The 16,000-nt window shown below is 38.7% G+C and overlaps 2 protein-coding genes across 4 annotated transcripts; both read left to right on the top strand.

Annotated features, from left to right (window-relative positions):
- Positions 1 to 1,084: 1,084 nt before the first annotated feature.
- LOC149718488 (uncharacterized) lies at positions 1,085 to 4,281 on the top strand. 3 transcript variants are annotated; one of them, XM_089848576.1, is made up of 7 exons: positions 1,085 to 1,400; positions 2,031 to 2,189; positions 2,768 to 2,909; positions 2,975 to 3,201; positions 3,327 to 3,397; positions 3,479 to 3,622; positions 3,706 to 4,281. In XM_089848576.1, the coding sequence occupies exons 1-7, from the start codon at positions 1,377 to 1,379 to the stop codon at positions 3,938 to 3,940; spliced, it is 1,002 nt and encodes a 333-aa protein (XP_089704702.1). In that variant the 5' UTR covers positions 1,085 to 1,376; the 3' UTR covers positions 3,941 to 4,281. The 3 variants fall into 3 exon arrangements, with proteins under 3 accessions (XP_089704702.1, XP_089704559.1, XP_089704626.1); XM_089848433.1 differs by having other exon boundaries at positions 3,327 to 3,622; XM_089848500.1 differs by having other exon boundaries at positions 1,085 to 1,469; positions 1,667 to 2,189; positions 3,327 to 3,622.
- Positions 4,282 to 4,411: 130 nt separating this feature from the next.
- LOC149718487 (uncharacterized) lies at positions 4,412 to 15,895 on the top strand. Its single transcript, XM_089848323.1, has 9 exons — positions 4,412 to 5,230; positions 5,298 to 5,337; positions 5,420 to 5,496; positions 5,909 to 5,981; positions 14,305 to 14,469; positions 14,535 to 14,703; positions 14,773 to 14,990; positions 15,047 to 15,366; positions 15,429 to 15,895. The coding sequence occupies exons 1-9, from the start codon at positions 5,178 to 5,180 to the stop codon at positions 15,637 to 15,639; spliced, it is 1,326 nt and encodes a 441-aa protein (XP_089704449.1). The 5' UTR covers positions 4,412 to 5,177; the 3' UTR covers positions 15,640 to 15,895.
- The last annotated feature ends 105 nt before the right edge of the window (positions 15,896 to 16,000 follow it).

Here is a 16,000-nt window from a genome sequence, read left to right as displayed (position 1 = left end):
CGAAAACACGCTTACATACTATTTCTTTATGCCACAAGTGCACATTGGGTTGTAGATGTAATTTTATTTTCTTAAACAAAAATATCTTAGGTTATTTTATGTAAATATTGAAGGATAATGCATTTGGATAAGTGCTTTAGAAGAAAATCATTAATGTTGCTTTCAAAGTTTGTGTTAAGGTGGAATAATGGTAGAAACACTTGCCATTTGCGCAACCTTATTAGAGTATGAATCGATCTAGGCACAACCTGTGTTGTTTCAACAATGTTTATTTGGTTACGCGAAAAAATAAAACTCTAACGCCATAACTCAGAAATAAATGTATTTTTCACCTGGAATTATGCTAGGAAAGAACCCGACAACCAAATTCCCTGTGTCTTAGTACGCGACTGCTTGCTTTGGGACCCGCATAGCTACGTGCATGAAATTGAACTTCATAGGTTCAAATATTAGTACATTTTTACTGCAGTAGACTTTTCGACTCTCTTCTTGTGTTATGAAATAACTTGTCCTCATTAAAACCGCAAATGCTCCGCTCTACCAACGTTAAACCAAAGTCCTGTAGATGTTGCGAAAGAACTATCCCTTAATGTTTTGTGACATATATTTATAGTAGAAAACATATCGATCCATGCTACAGAAATATATTCATTTTGGTTTTTTAAATATTTGACTTAAATAAAAATACACGAAAGAAGTCGTAATACTCGTTTTGAAAATACGATCAGTCTAAATGCATTCATCCAACTTATCAGTCTTCAATCGAACTCTTCTTGCCGCAATAGTCAAGGTAAGCTGTTACTTGAATCTTTCACAGACAATTATATTGGAGAAATATAATAAGGAGTACTTTTTACATGAACAGTGGCCTCTATGGATTTCATACAAGAAGAATGAAAAGGGGCAAATTTATGAGCTGCAAGGCCCAATGGTCAATCTTTTGGAACATTTTACGGAAAAACTAAAAATCAAGTAAAAACCTCACGCACGGTTATGTTTTGTATGCACGAGACCCCTCAGAATAATTTTAGATGAACCAATCGAGTAGGATGCCATAAAATATCAAGGGTATACTATGTTTGTCGTAAAAAATTGTACAAACATAACCTCGGATCTTGTTTGATGTGTTAATTGTTTTGATCGGAATGACTGTCCTTTGTCTATAAGGAGTGTTGCGTGTGTGATTGATGGTTTTGTCCTTGGATTATGTCCTTTCTTTACCAACATAAATTCTCTCTTCGAAATGTACATAGAATGACAATTCACAGTCATTAGTTTTACCCGAGAAGAAATATTTTTTAAACATTACAGGTCTGTACGTTGAGCCTCTTGACGGGCTATGGGGTGAACGGCTTCCAAATGGTTCCTATAATGGTATGATTGGAATGGTGCATAGAAATGTAAGAGTTCAGTGTTCATGAGTTCGAACCAGACTGTATTCATTAAAACCAAAACCAATTATGAATGTAGTAAGTAAAGGTCGGTTTTCAAAGGTGCGTATTGATCTAAAAACTCGAGCAAGTGCGAGAAAAAAATTAAAGATTGAAAAACGAATTTCTAACATCCGCTTGATTTTTAAACGCGAAAACTTACCTTTGAAAACAAGCCTTCAGAAATTACAGAACTATTTTAAATATACATACATATATCGTATAAACATTTATAGGAAAAAATGTCAATTCTTTACCAAGACAATTTCTTGTTTAACAATATTATAATTTGAATTTTCGGAATGTTTTTTAAGCGATGCGTGACAAATGAAGAAATCATTTGGTTTTTTACATTGTAAATAAACCAAAAATTTTAATTGGTTGATATTATGATAATGTCTGGCAAGTGCAATTTAGAGGGTTCCACAAGTCTTGTGCTGAGGATAAAAAATTTTGATCCGCTGAATAGCTGGTGGATATTTCTAGAGCTAAAAGCCTGATTTGTCGTAGCGGACCACGCGCAAACGACTTGTGGAACCCTTTAGGTTTAATCCAAAAATAATATAAGCGTCATAAAGCTGAGGTAAATTATGTATGCAGGAAGTTCATGCTGCTGTCGGGCCATTCGCTGTGCATTTTTCGAATGGGAGGGTCGTAGATTTCTCTAGTTCTTTTTATATGGATTCGTTATCAATTCTCGTAGGGAAACAAAATCCACAGAACCCACTTTTTCCATTTTTAGAAGTATTTCATGGAATGGTAAGCAGCATTTTTTTAAATAGGCCAACTGATGGTTTGAGAAATGTTTGTCTCCGTTGTTTGCCACGTTCGTTGTAACCGAATCGAAGCAAACTTATCTTCGCTTTTGTTTTATTTACTTGTTTAAGTTCCAATGAATTTTAGCTATGGAATTGACAATGATATCGAGCAATTTTTTCACACCAGTCAAAAATATCCGGTCCATATTTGTTTTCTTCGAAGTGTTATCTTTAGTCGGGTTCTTAGCATTAATACCAAAAAGTCAATAAGTCTACATGGAGAAGTCTTATTCATATTTGGTTCGACCATCTGCTCCTGGTTCAACCAATGAAACAAGCAGAGATACAAACCACTTAGTTAGAAACGTCACCGATATTAAAGGCATGTACTGTGAGTTATGTTCCATCAAATTGAAGTCTATTGGGCATGACTGAAATTCGTATACAGTCACGTAACATGGTCTAGTGTAAACTCCAGTTAATAGTAACACCTATACTTCAAAATGTGGTTCTCGACACACGCTCTTACATAACGCGTTGTATATCCTTTTAATGCGTGAGATTTATTACTATTTTCAGGTCTGGGTCGTTCTATTGTTCCTATTGTTAACTTGCATCTTATTCTACTCGTTTATTTTGCATAATGAAAATCCGAGATCAAAGCTAGATAGTTTATTGAGTAAGACATTTTTGGTATTCATGGCGCCTCTGTTTAATACAAGTGAGTGTTGCATTTATGTCTTTTTATATTATTGTTTAAAAATATTTTATGACAAAAATATTTAGGCTGTCTGGAGTTTGAGAGGGACGGAAAAAGACGGAGTCAAGGAGTTTTAGTAACATTTTGGAAACTGGGTTCACGATTCATATGTTTGGCGCTCTCAGCTGTCTTGCTTTCCGTTCTAATCGTCACTAAACCAGGGGATTACATTAAAACATTTCCAGATTTCGAAAGATTTCCCAAATATATTCCCCTACTTGAAAAAGGCACGGGAATAGCTGACACTATGAAGGTAGAGAATTTGAATTTATTCAAATTAGTCCAAGCAGACATGCCAAGAAACTGCAAAACGAGGATACTTTGGCTAATTTTAATCTTTGTTTGAATCATATTTACACAAAATTCCTGTCTATGCAGTTGAGCAAAATACGAGGGATTAATGAAATTTTGAGCAAAGTCCAAAGCAATCCAGTGGAATTAGAATTGCCGTATGATGTTTTCGTATCGAATGACACTGTATCGAAGGTCTTAAAAAGAAGCGATTTGTTTATGATTATCGAATATTCTAGTGGAACTAAGATTTTACATGATCGGTATAATAACCAACTGCCTTGTGGATTTCACATTACACCTCTAAGCTATTCTTCGGCGTTTTACGCTTTCGTTATCAATAAGTATTTGCCTTTAGATCTTAAAGAAAATTTAACATATTTGTGAGTTTATGAGTTATTTCTTTAAAGATAATATTCATGAGTGTTAATATTTGAAACTAACTACACATCTCGTTTAAATGCAGATCAATCAATCTTGCGGAAAATGGTCTTATAGCACATGATGTTGATAGGAGCTCGGCAAACTTCGACCGTTGTCTCCAAAAATGGAACGAAGAAAAAATTATCCAAATCAAATTGTGTAAATTGCTTGGAGTGTTCATTTTTTACTTCAGCGGATTATTGTTTGCTATTATTTGCTTTCTGACAAAAGAAACAAGAATATACCGCTGCAATAACGTTGGTCGGGAATTTAGTTAATAAAAAGGCGATTGGTCGGAGGTCCTTCTTTAAAATTATCCTTAAAATCTGAACCTAATTTGAATTTTAAAATCATTCGGAAGTATTTCCTGGATGTTTGACTATGCAAACTGGTCTTACAATTAGTAGATGAATCGAAAAAAATTACTTTATTTTCTGCTTCACCCTCCCTTTAACATAATTAATGGCGATTAAAATAATTAACATCAATTATATTTATTTAATTATTTAAGAAAAACCTCTCGACTCGGTAATGTTAATTTTGGTTTCCCAATTTTTCAATGTAGCGATTGAGACGTAGTTAGTTTTTACTTTTATTAAAGGGCAACTCGTTCGAAGTATCACCTCGCAATGTTTGCTTAATTGTTTAATTTAAGCCTATACCATTCTTCATTACATGCAGACAACTCGCAAACCCTGAAAGTTTAACGAGGAACCCGCGGTATTTCTCAAGGGTAATTTAATTGTAATCCTGATATCGTTGTAAGTTTGAAAAGTTTAAGGATTTTTTTTCGTTTTAAAAAAGGTTTTAGAAAATTAAGCGTTACAACAATCTTCCTCCAAAAGCATAGTTTTCTAAATTGATAGTGCAACATTTGTTGTTCTAGATATCTATTTAGAGAACTCCGTTTATTTTACACTACTTTCCATGTTATTAAAATGAGGTTAAAAAAAATTAAATAAAAAATTAGAAGTCATAACTAGGTAGAAGTAACTTTGATGTAAAGCCGATAAATACTAATATTCTTTTCTTACCTTGAATGTAGCTGCTTACAGGTAGAAAGGGTAAATATTTCCACATAAAACATTTTCTCTTTCATTATAAAATTTTCCTTTTCAAACTCTTCTAATCTGGGTTTTATTAATTACAAAAATATTGATTAGATTGTACGGTGCGTTTGCTAGAACGTTTTAATGAAACGAATATTAATTATTCATCATTCTCATTTCAGTTACCCTGGCAACTGAAACATTTGCCGGAGAGTGTGGTTAACGACAACAGCAGTTAAAAAGTTATTATTGACTCATTACCCGAACTCTTTACTGCAAGAGAGTTAAAATACTCTAAGGCAGTCCGAGGCTAAAGCGGTTCTCAAAGGAGTGTACTAAATTTTCTTAAAATTCTATTAAATTATTATCGCTTAAAAATGTGAGAGACTTGATGTTTCAAAGGACTGTTGTACTATTTGTCTTTGCCTTACGGTTGTACAAGCTAGTTGTTTAAGTGGACCCCAAAATGGCGCTGAACGAAATGGAGTTCCTGGGAAATAATCGATATTTTAAATACAGGTAGATTTTTTTGTGTTTTCAGATATTAACTGTTATCGTCGATGTAAATATAAAGTAAGTATAATAGGTACGCAAAGGAGACTCCCGTAAATGTGACGACAGTGGCGGTGAGTTTATCAGCATTCACTCGCGAGTCTCGGATGGATTTCTTTTTCCTGATGTTAATTAAGCTTAAATATTTCTTGTCAGGAAATGTGGGAGATGGGGAGCAGTGCGTCATTTTACGAAATCATGGCGGATTATTTAAAGAGATCCCTAAACATAAAGTATTTTTCATACTACTTTGAATTATATTCAAGTAATTGGGCAAATCTAGAAAGAATCCTGTTAACACACTTGTTCTTGCTCGTTCGGCCAAATGGGCACTGTCAATATTCCTGAATTAGTCTATTATTCGTCAGTTACGGTTCAAATTATTTTAAATATATGAAACTGGCGATTATTACAATTTTTAAATTATTAAAAGAATAATTTTTCTTCATTAATCTTTAAATATTAGATAAATTAAGCTGGGTTTCGTATTGAAATCTTCTTTTTCAATCGTAATTAAAACAACCAAAAATGCATTCTTTAATACCTTTAGTTCATAATAAAGTTTTGTAGTGTTAACTAAATTTATGGACAGTTGTAAACTAGTGATAATAACATAGTTTGATTTAAGGTGATCTATGATTTTAGGTCAGTTTACGAAGGACATAAAGTGAGCCATTTTGAGGTTTATAAAATATCCACTGCTCCTGATTTTTTCAACGTAAGTGAAAGAGTGCAAGGGAAAAATCAGTTGGCAATACTCCGTGTGGTTTCCAATTTGTTAAAATTGTACAGTACCCAACTATGATCTAAGGCTTACGGTGTCTCACCACGGCACTATGTGCCAGTTCTAGTTTAGAATACCAATTCTTTCCCAAAGCGCTACACCATTTCTCTAGGCAGGCTGGCAGTTTAACAGCTATATGATTAGTCACGGTTATATGTAAAAGAATTGAAAAACTGTATAGAAAACCGTGTTTGAAAAATATTGTCTTTACATGTACACAAAAACATGTTCTGAAGTAGAAAAACTGGTATATGTCAGGAATGAATATATACTCATACGGGACTATTAAGTAAAGAGGACAAGATTATAAATTATTCTATACTTCTAAAAACACTTATAATATACGTTTCACAATTCCTCTTAGAACCCGAGTTTTATACTGTACTTCAAAACCATTATAGTGACACCATAGTTGACCTATCTGTTATAAAGTGAACTGAACTGAACTAAACTAAGTGAACTAAACTTTGTACTCTTTGCTAAAAAACGATATGATACGCCGTTCTGGGAGGAAGCTTATATAAGGGCTAACGAGCTACGATGTCGTCACTCTTGAATCTAGTCATGAATAAATAAAGTTACTATACTGCGCAATAAGTCGTCGTTAATCACAAAACGTAACATGGTGATAGAGGTGGGATCTCATTAACGAAACACCACCCGCCTCGCGTTTATCAGTTTATATTTCGCGATCGCGTTCGCCAAGGGTTAAACCTAACAACGCTCTACGGAAAATAGGGCTGTCGCGTCTCCGGTTATTTATAACGTTTATCGCGGCAAGTCGGATATTTCTTCGCATCTCCAGTTATCATGTCATCATTCAAGAGTCCCCCACCTTTCGTGCCCGGTAATGATCCCGCTACGGCATGGTGTGAATACAAGGAGGGGTATGTGATCTATGCTACAGCTGCCAAATTAGGCCTAGAAACAGTCGCGATACAAAGGGCCACGTTCCTGCACATCTTAGGCCCGGCGGGCCGCCGAATTCTCAAGACTCTACCCATAGTGGAAATCGACGACGCTAGGACGGTGCAAGTAATTCTAAACGCTTTTGACGCCTATTACAAACCATACAAGAACCTGCTTTACTCGCGCTATTTATTTATGACGTCCGTACAACAAGAACATCAGACATTTGACGAATTCTTCACGGATTTAAAGGCCAAGGCCCACGAATGCGATTTAGCTCCTTTAACGGATACTCTCATAACAACCCTCCTGGTAGTGGGAATTCGGAACGAAAAACTACGGAAGGACCTCCTCGCCCGGCCAAATCTAACGTTAAATGAGGCCATCACGCTCTGTCAAGCGGAAGAAACAGCAAGCGCCCAAGCAGATATTATGGGAGCCTCCTCCAAAGTTCCTTCAAACAACGCAATGCCTGTACAGGTTGATGCCCTAAAACGTAGGAAATTTCAAAAACATCCAGGACGACAAGACAGCCATTCACAATCCATCCCATACAAGCACAATGCACGCCGAACGGCACAACGACCAAATTATCCACCAAGACAGAGACAACAAGCAACTCTCTCTAGTTGTCCCAACTGTGGCACCCACCACACAGGACGACCATGTCCTGCACGCTATTCGGAATGTCTGGGCTGTCATTCCCGAGGTCATTGGCGCATCAAGTGCCGACAAATACACGCTTTACAAGAAACAAATCCGGAGAACGATACACCACAACACAGGCTATTATGAAGAATACGAATACCCTCAGTCTACCCCTCGGGAAAAAAGGCATTTTCCAGACCAATGGGAACAGCAAGCCACCGACAACGGCAGCGATCATAACGACCAGCAAGAATATCTCAGCTATTGTCTCACACTCAGCACTAATCAACTGGTCCTACCTCAGCTCCTCACTGCAACCATACCTGAAGACTAAAAACGTAAAGAGGATGAAGTATATGATCAGATATATCTAGAGGACCACCCCGTAACATTCAAGTTAGATACGGGCTCACAAGTTAGCATCATATCCAAGCAAATGTATGACACTCTACAGTTTCAAGCTCCGTTACGTCCACCGAAGCACACACTCTAAGAAAATGGGGTGTGCTTTAACACCTTTAAAAGTAGTTTATATGGGTCCAAATTTGACACCGTTACAGGTGTTCATTTACACCCCTGAAAGGGTTTAATAACACTTATTTGAGCAATTGGTGGCAAAGATAAGTATAAAATTGTGCAACAGAGGTGCAGTTTAACTCCTTTTTAACTCTTATATCGCACCGAAAGTGAATTTTTACTCTCATAGTAATGTTGTGCAACTCCTTAAAGGGTGCGGCATAGCACCTTTCAGAGTGTCGCTTCACACCTTTCAGAGTGTCGCTTCACACCTTTCAGAGTGTCGCTTCACACCTTTCAGAGTGTCGCTTCACACCTTTCAGAGTGTCGCTTCACACCTTTCAGAGTGTCGCTTCACACCTTTCAGAGTGTCGCTTCACACCTTTAAGAGTGTCGCTTCACACCTTTAAGAGTGTCGCTTCACACCTTTAAGAGTGTCGCTTCACACCTTTAAGAGTGTCGCTTCACACCTTTAAGAGTGTCGCTTCACACCTTTAAGAGTGTCGCTTCACACCTTTAAGAGTGTCGCTTCACACCTTTAAGAGTGTCGCTTCACACCTTTAAGAGTGTCGCTTCACACCTTTAAGAGTGTCGCTTCACACCTTTAAGAGTGTCGCTTCACACCTTTAAGAGTGTCGCTTCACACCTTTAAGAGTCGCTTCACACCTTTAAGAGTGTCGCTTCACACCTTTAAGAGTGTCGCTTCACACCTTTAAGAGTGTCGCTTCACACCTTTAAGAGTGTCGCTTCACACCTTTAAGAGTGTCGCTTCACACCTTTAAGAGTGTCGCTTCACACCTTTAAGAGTGTCGCTTCACACCTTTAAGAGTGTCGCTTCACACCTTTAAGAGTGTCGCTTCACACCTTTAAGAGTGTCGCTTCACACCTTTAAGAGTGTCGCTTCACACCTTTAAGAGTGTCGCTTCACACCTTTAAGAGTGTCGCTTCACACCTTTAAGAGTGTCGCTTCACACCTTTAAGAGTGTCGCTTCACACCTTTAAGAGTGTCGCTTCACACCTTTAAGAGTGTCGCTTCACACCTTTAAGAGTGTCGCTTCACACCTTTAAGAGTGTCGCTTCACACCTTTAAGAGTGTCGCTTCACACCTTTAAGAGTGTCGCTTCACACCTTTAAGAGTGTCGCTTCACACCTTTAAGAGTGTCGCTTCACACCTTTAAGAGTGTCGCTTCACACCTTTAAGAGTGGGAGATTGTTTGGTAGGATAGTAGTAGAAATTCTAGTACTTTTCCTATAGACTTAAGAGCAAAACCGATGACGTAAAAATCACTATAGTAGCTACATTTTGACCACTCATGAGGCATAACTCAAATATCGAGTATGGTTTTCCTGTTTAATTAAATTTTGATTATCCTCCATTCCGCAGTATTATTAGCATTTATCTCTATACCCATCTTGAGAGAACTTCATCACCTATAGGGAGGAAAGATCTTCCATGCAGAACTATACCTCTTGAAGCGAGGGTTGTTGCGTATAAAGTCATTTTTACGGGTTTATAAACTTCTGAAAAAGGCAGAAAGTTTTCAATTCGTACAAATGCATAGGGTATTAAATTAGTTTTGGAGGCTATAATATTCAAGCAGTAGATATAGACATTCTTGTTAAATTTAATAATCTCTTTTCACTAAGAGTTTTTCGAGCACCAGAAACGCGTTTAATCTGATTTGCACTACAGATTTTACAAAAAAAAAATCCATTTAGTACTCTAATTTTTCTCAAAATAATGATAAAACATGTCACAAAAGCAAGTGCCCCACTTTGGCTTCTCAAGCTGGCCCTACTGTGAGGCCAGTACCTAACCTAGTCTCGTTTTTTAAGAGTATCGCTTAACACCTGTAAGAGTGTCGCCTAACACGTTTAGCATAGTTATATGAAGGTACAACACCGCCAGATTACCAATTTCTTTGTTAATTTTATTTAAAGGATAAAACTGCTTTCTTTCATGAATATCATCTTTAAAAAAGGTTTAACAATTACGTTTTTCAATAATTTTTTACTGTTTGTATTGACTTTATTATTAAAACATTAATGAAAAATAAATGAAAGACCTTATTTAAGAAACCCGCAGTATTATAATTTTTCATGTTTAATTTCGAACGGTGTTTCAATAGCGTTATTTTACACCGAATTTACACTTTAAATTGGCCCCTAAAATCTCAAGGTAATAAAACTCTCTTTTTGGTGTTTTTACGGTGTTTACACCGTTTTAACACCTTTTTAACACTTCCATTTCTTAGAGTGCACTGTTACTGCATACTCAGGACATATAGTACCCATAATCGGCACAGCCGACCTACAATGCACCTCACACGCGACATCCACGAATTGCTCTTTCTACGTGTCAGCTGAAGACCGTACCCCAATCTTGGGAGCTGCTGCATCCTTTCAATTGGGCCTTATTGAGCACCACAGACATCCTCTGGGACCACCGCCACGCTCAATCAATAGTATAAACACCAAGCCTACTTTACCAACTCCGTCTAAAATCATTTCTCTTACGGCGGAACAAATTATTCAACAATATCACACCATATTTGGCGACATAGGCAAGATACCAGGGACATATACTATCGACCTGAAACCCAATGCAATCCCATATATCTCAGCAGCGCATAAAATTCCCATCGCACTTCAAAAGCCAGTACGCGCTGAACTTGAAAGGCTTCTACAAAGTGGGGTCATAGTTCCAGTTTTAGAAGTCACGGATTGGGTACACCCCATGGTAGTAGTCCCTAAAGCCAGGAACGAAGTGAGGATCTGTTTAGACCCACGTAAACTCAACAAATCCATCAAACGGACACCATTTCCAGTACCAACCTCACAAGAGATCTTTGCATCACTAAGCGGCTCCACGGTTTTCACAGTACTGGACGTCCAGAGCGCTTTTTGGCAAATTGCACTAGATGAACAGAGCTCAAAGCTTTGTACATTTGCCACTCCGGAAGGACAATACCGTTTTCGCCGATTACCAATGGGCATCTCTACGGGGTCGGAGGTGTGCCAGGCAGCACTGAGACGAATATACCCGGTATCACAATTTCCGGAAGTATACATATCCACAGATGACTTCCTAATAGCGACTAAAGACATGACCTCCCACAATGAAAGCTTAATCAGAATTCTGGAACGAGCATTGCAAACAGGACTCTGCTTTAGTCGCAAGAAGATCCAGTTGGCAGTATCCAGGATATCCTATATTGGCCATGTTATAACACCAGAAGGGGTGGAAATCGATCCAGAAAAGACAAAAGCTATCGCTTCCTTACCACCGCCCGAAAACAAGGCCGCCCTGCAAAGTTTCTTGGGCATGATCAACTACATTATGAAGTTCATCCCTCATGCCACGGAAGACACCGCTCCCCTAAGGACGCTACTCAAAAAGGACACCATTTTTAAATGGGAACCTTCATACCAGCGACACTACGACAACCTGAAGAAATCTGCTACGTCAGCCCCTGTATTGGCGTTCTTCAACCCAGCTAAGCCAATCACTCTATCCGTCGACGCTAGCCAACACGGGGTGGGAGCCGTGTTACTACAGGACGACCATCCAATTGAATATGCGTCAACGACATTCACTCCCACACAAAAACGTTACGCCCAAATCGAAAAGGAATTATTAGCCATTGTATTCTCGTGCGAACACTTCAATTATTACATGGCAGGGACAAAAACGACGGTACAAACAGACCATAATCCCCTGATTGGTCTCCTACAAAAACCACTACATCAAATCACTCCCCGGCTACAGAGACTGACAATGCGCCTCTTCCGATACCAATTCGATCTAAGGTATGTACCCGGCAAACAACTACTAATCGCAGATATGTTATCTAGAGCTCCGCAAGACAATACCTTGATTGACACTGCCAATCTGGAAGGACCCTACGCGGCCGTGCACGAAATTGTAACACTACCAGATGATGTCCAAAGGCGGTACCAACTAGCGACACAGAACGACCCCATCATACAGCAAATTATGACGTATATAAAGGAAGGCTGGCCAAAGCAACAAAAGGCTTTACCACAAGAATGTAAACCATATTGGCCCTATCAAGACGAACTTCACACAACACAAGGACTAATGTTTCGTGGGTCTAGACTCGTCATCCCTAAAACCATGCAGCAGGAACTCCTCTGTAAAGTCCATGCCACACACCAGGGTATCAATTCCTGCATTGCTAAGGCGAAACTTAACATCTTTTGGCCGAACTTAATACAGGATTTAACTACATTCGTACATGCCTGCACCATATGCGCCAGCCGTCATAAAGCAAACCCCCCAATGATGATGACGCCTCACCCGACCCCATCTCTACCATGGGAAATGGTGGGCACTGACCTTTTTCAAGTGGGAAATCAACATTACATCATCTTGGTAGATTACTTATCACATTTCGTCGAGGTACAACAACTATCGTCAACCAACTCGCAAGCCGTAATAAATTTCCTGCGACCAAACTTCAGCAGATATGGACCTCCGCAGAAACTACTTTCCGACAATGGCCCACCATTCAACTCGCACCAGTTTAAACTATTTATGGCAGAATGGGGAGTCAGTCATGTTACTTCCTCACCATACTATCCACAATCGAACGGATTAACGGAGAGAACAATCCAGACGATCAAGAACTCCATCATAAAGGCCAAACTAAGTGGAAAGGATCTCTCGGCAGTATTATTGGAATACCGAACCACCCCGAAACATAATCGCCCATCACCAGCAGAACTCAGCATGGGTCGAAGACTTAGAACACCCTTGACTACGACCAACAATGCCTTGAAGCCACACTACCCTCTTCAGGAAGCGAGACGCAAGATTATCAAGCAACAACAGAAGATGGCAACAAATTTCAACACAAGACGTACGTCACCACTACCAGCCCTACACACAAACCAGGCCGTCTACTATTGGGTAGGACAGCGAAAATGGCTTCAGGCCACTATAATAGCACAAGGTCCAGAGCCACGTTCCTATGTAATTCGAACGCCCGAAGGTCAAACTCTACGCCGCACAAGAACCCATTTACGAATAGATTTTAGCAAACCAGTAGCGACACAACCACAGAGAGTCCAAGGTAATCAGCCAGCTCACATGAATATGGAAGAGGGCATTCGTCTAGTTCCGACGACAACCAACGGAAATCCAATGGGCAAATATCGCAACTCCCCACTACTGCCAGCGCCAACCACACAAGAAACGCTGAACTCCAACCCCCAGCAAGCTAAAAATCAACAACCAGAGGAACTTCATGACGACAGACTACACGACGACTTCCGAAGTAGGGAGGACAGACACTCACCGGAGCTCCAGGACACTGAGAACATCACCACAAACTTGACACCCAGACAAGTCCTAATCAGACGCACAACACCAGACCCGAGAAATTCTCCAAGAAAACTTGACACTCACGCAAGACGAACAACAAGAAGCGGACGGCCAATCATTCCACCAAAACGTTTCTCATGATCTGAGGGGTCAACCATTCGACGACAATAGACAATAAGCAGCGCTTAGATAATAGTAAAGGATCGCGTAATTTATAATTTTTATAAAATTTTAAACATTAATCATCTAAAAGTAAAATAATCATTAAGGTATAATTTTTAAATACACTGCGACCATAAAATCCTGATAAGCTCATTACAAAATTATTATTTACAAGAAAAAAAAAATGTAACGGAATCTTTTAACAATGTATAGTTATAACTTGTTTAAGACTATCAAGAATACGGAAAAGGAAAGATGTTATAAAGTGAACTGAACTAAACTAAGTGAACTAAACTTTGTACTCTTTGCTAAAAAACGATATGATACGCCGTTCTGGGAGGAAGCTTATATAAGGGCTAACGAGCTACGATGTCGTCACTCTTGAATCTAGTCATGAATAAATAAAGTTACTATACTGCGCAATAAGTCGTCGTTAATCACAAAACGTAACACTATCAAAGCTGTCACTTTTGTCAATCCCCATTACGATTGAATTATCCAAGGAATCGCGTGCACTGCCTGTTCGTGAGCATCCGGTGGCTCCACTAAATAACTAAATAATGGTGTAACAGCGAATAACTCCGTTGGTCATTGCAATAACCACACGGAGTAAAAAAGACCAAAATTTGACTGTACGGATGTTGAAAATTTCAAGAACTTTAATTTTGGTTTCAGAATGCAAGTGTTATAATGATAGCCAAGTTACGCTCATTTTTCGATGACCGACTGGAATATTTCAGTCCAGCTCCGGTTTTCGAAACGGCAAGGACGATAATCGTGTCCAGGGCGCCGAAGAAAGTTACGTCCACTTCCATGTCCTTCTTAAATATGGACACTCTAGTAAACATTTCAATTACAATTCTCTCAATATGAAGCTCATTAAACTACACTTTTGATTCAATTAGGTAGTGATTTTAACGATATTAACTCTGGTCCTTCTGTCACTTTTGCTCGTAATTCACTCCATCGTAGTCAACAAATACAAATCGGTGCCCACCAGAAAAGGTGTAAAGAAACTGGCCCAAGAAACCCTGGAAAATGTCTGGGAGAACGCGTCGCTCTTGTGCTCTGAACGTTAGCAATTATTAGCAGAGATTGCTTTCATGTAAAAGAGCCTTAGTGAGACAAAATTTTGATTCGTAGCGATTCCATCCGTTTCGCCCCATACTACTTGTCGTGTGCTCGCTTCGTCGTGGCTGATCGGAGTGACTTTTTTTCTGTCTCTCTTGGGCTGTTTCTTGCGGACGGAGTTCACGACAGAAAGTTACAATTACATCGACACCCTTTCGGACTTGATCAAATCGGGGATGTCACCTATAGTGATCAAAGGAAGCCAAGCTTTAGACTATCTGAAATATTTGGTAAATTAGTGTTGTCCTGATAAGACCTCAATTTTTTTATGTCGTCGAATCTTTAGTCAACACAGGATAAAGTTGTTAAAGATTGGCTAGACGCGCTGGATGAGGAAAAACTTTTCGATCTTCAAATTGATCATATGAATATTGGCGGATTCATTCCGATTATTTCCGGGGAAAGAGTTCTAATCGCAGGGGACCAATATTTGAATTGGATAATGGGAGAAATACTGTCATCTGATTCTGATAGTAAAATGTTCTTCGCAGAAAATGGAGGCCTTTACGTTTCGCAGAACGATGTTTGTTTCGACTACTCACACTTCATTTTAAACACCTCTTGGTTGAGAAGCTCGCCGCTAATGCACGAGAACCTCCAACTAAGGTTGGTATACTAATTTCTTACATGAAACCGATAAAAATGCCTGACCAATGTGTTTATTACAGCCTGGAACCAATTTTTGAAACGCAAGCTTTCAAGTATCTGCAGTTTGAAAACCTTTACTCAATTGAACAAGTCAAATGGAAGAGACCGTTGAAGAGCACGACTGATTTGAACATGACTAGCGTCAGCGTTCCTTTCTTATTCTTTCTCATGTTGTTGTCTGGAACAGTAGCCTTGGCCATAGCTGAAAAGTTCTTCCACCGGTTTGCTTAAACACTGAAAATATAATCTGTGACGACACAAAATCGAAATTTTCGCAAATTCAAAAATATTTTCTGCTTCAAAATGTAACACGCGCGTCACTTCATTTTAAATCTACAATAACTCGTGAGGGGTTATTATGTGCTTGTAATATTATTGTGTTTTAAAATTTGCACTCGAGTGTGAAATTAATTAGCATTCGAATCCAAACTAAATTGCCTTTCTTATGTCCCTAACTCTATTTTATTGACAAAGCGTACAGTTTTCTTATCCCCTATAGGGTTTAATATATTTACGGTTTCTTATCCTTTCAATGGATTAAACCACAAAACTGACTGCAAGGTTGATACGATTAAGATTATTGTTTAAATAA

The sequence above is a fragment of the Phalangium opilio genome, unplaced genomic scaffold, assembly GCF_054372755.1.
Source record: "Phalangium opilio isolate 3A_F unplaced genomic scaffold, DU_Popi_V2 ptg000002l_1, whole genome shotgun sequence".
Classification (NCBI taxonomy): Eukaryota; Metazoa; Arthropoda; class Arachnida; order Opiliones; family Phalangiidae; genus Phalangium; species Phalangium opilio.
This window is presented reverse-complemented; position numbering and strand designations above follow the sequence as displayed.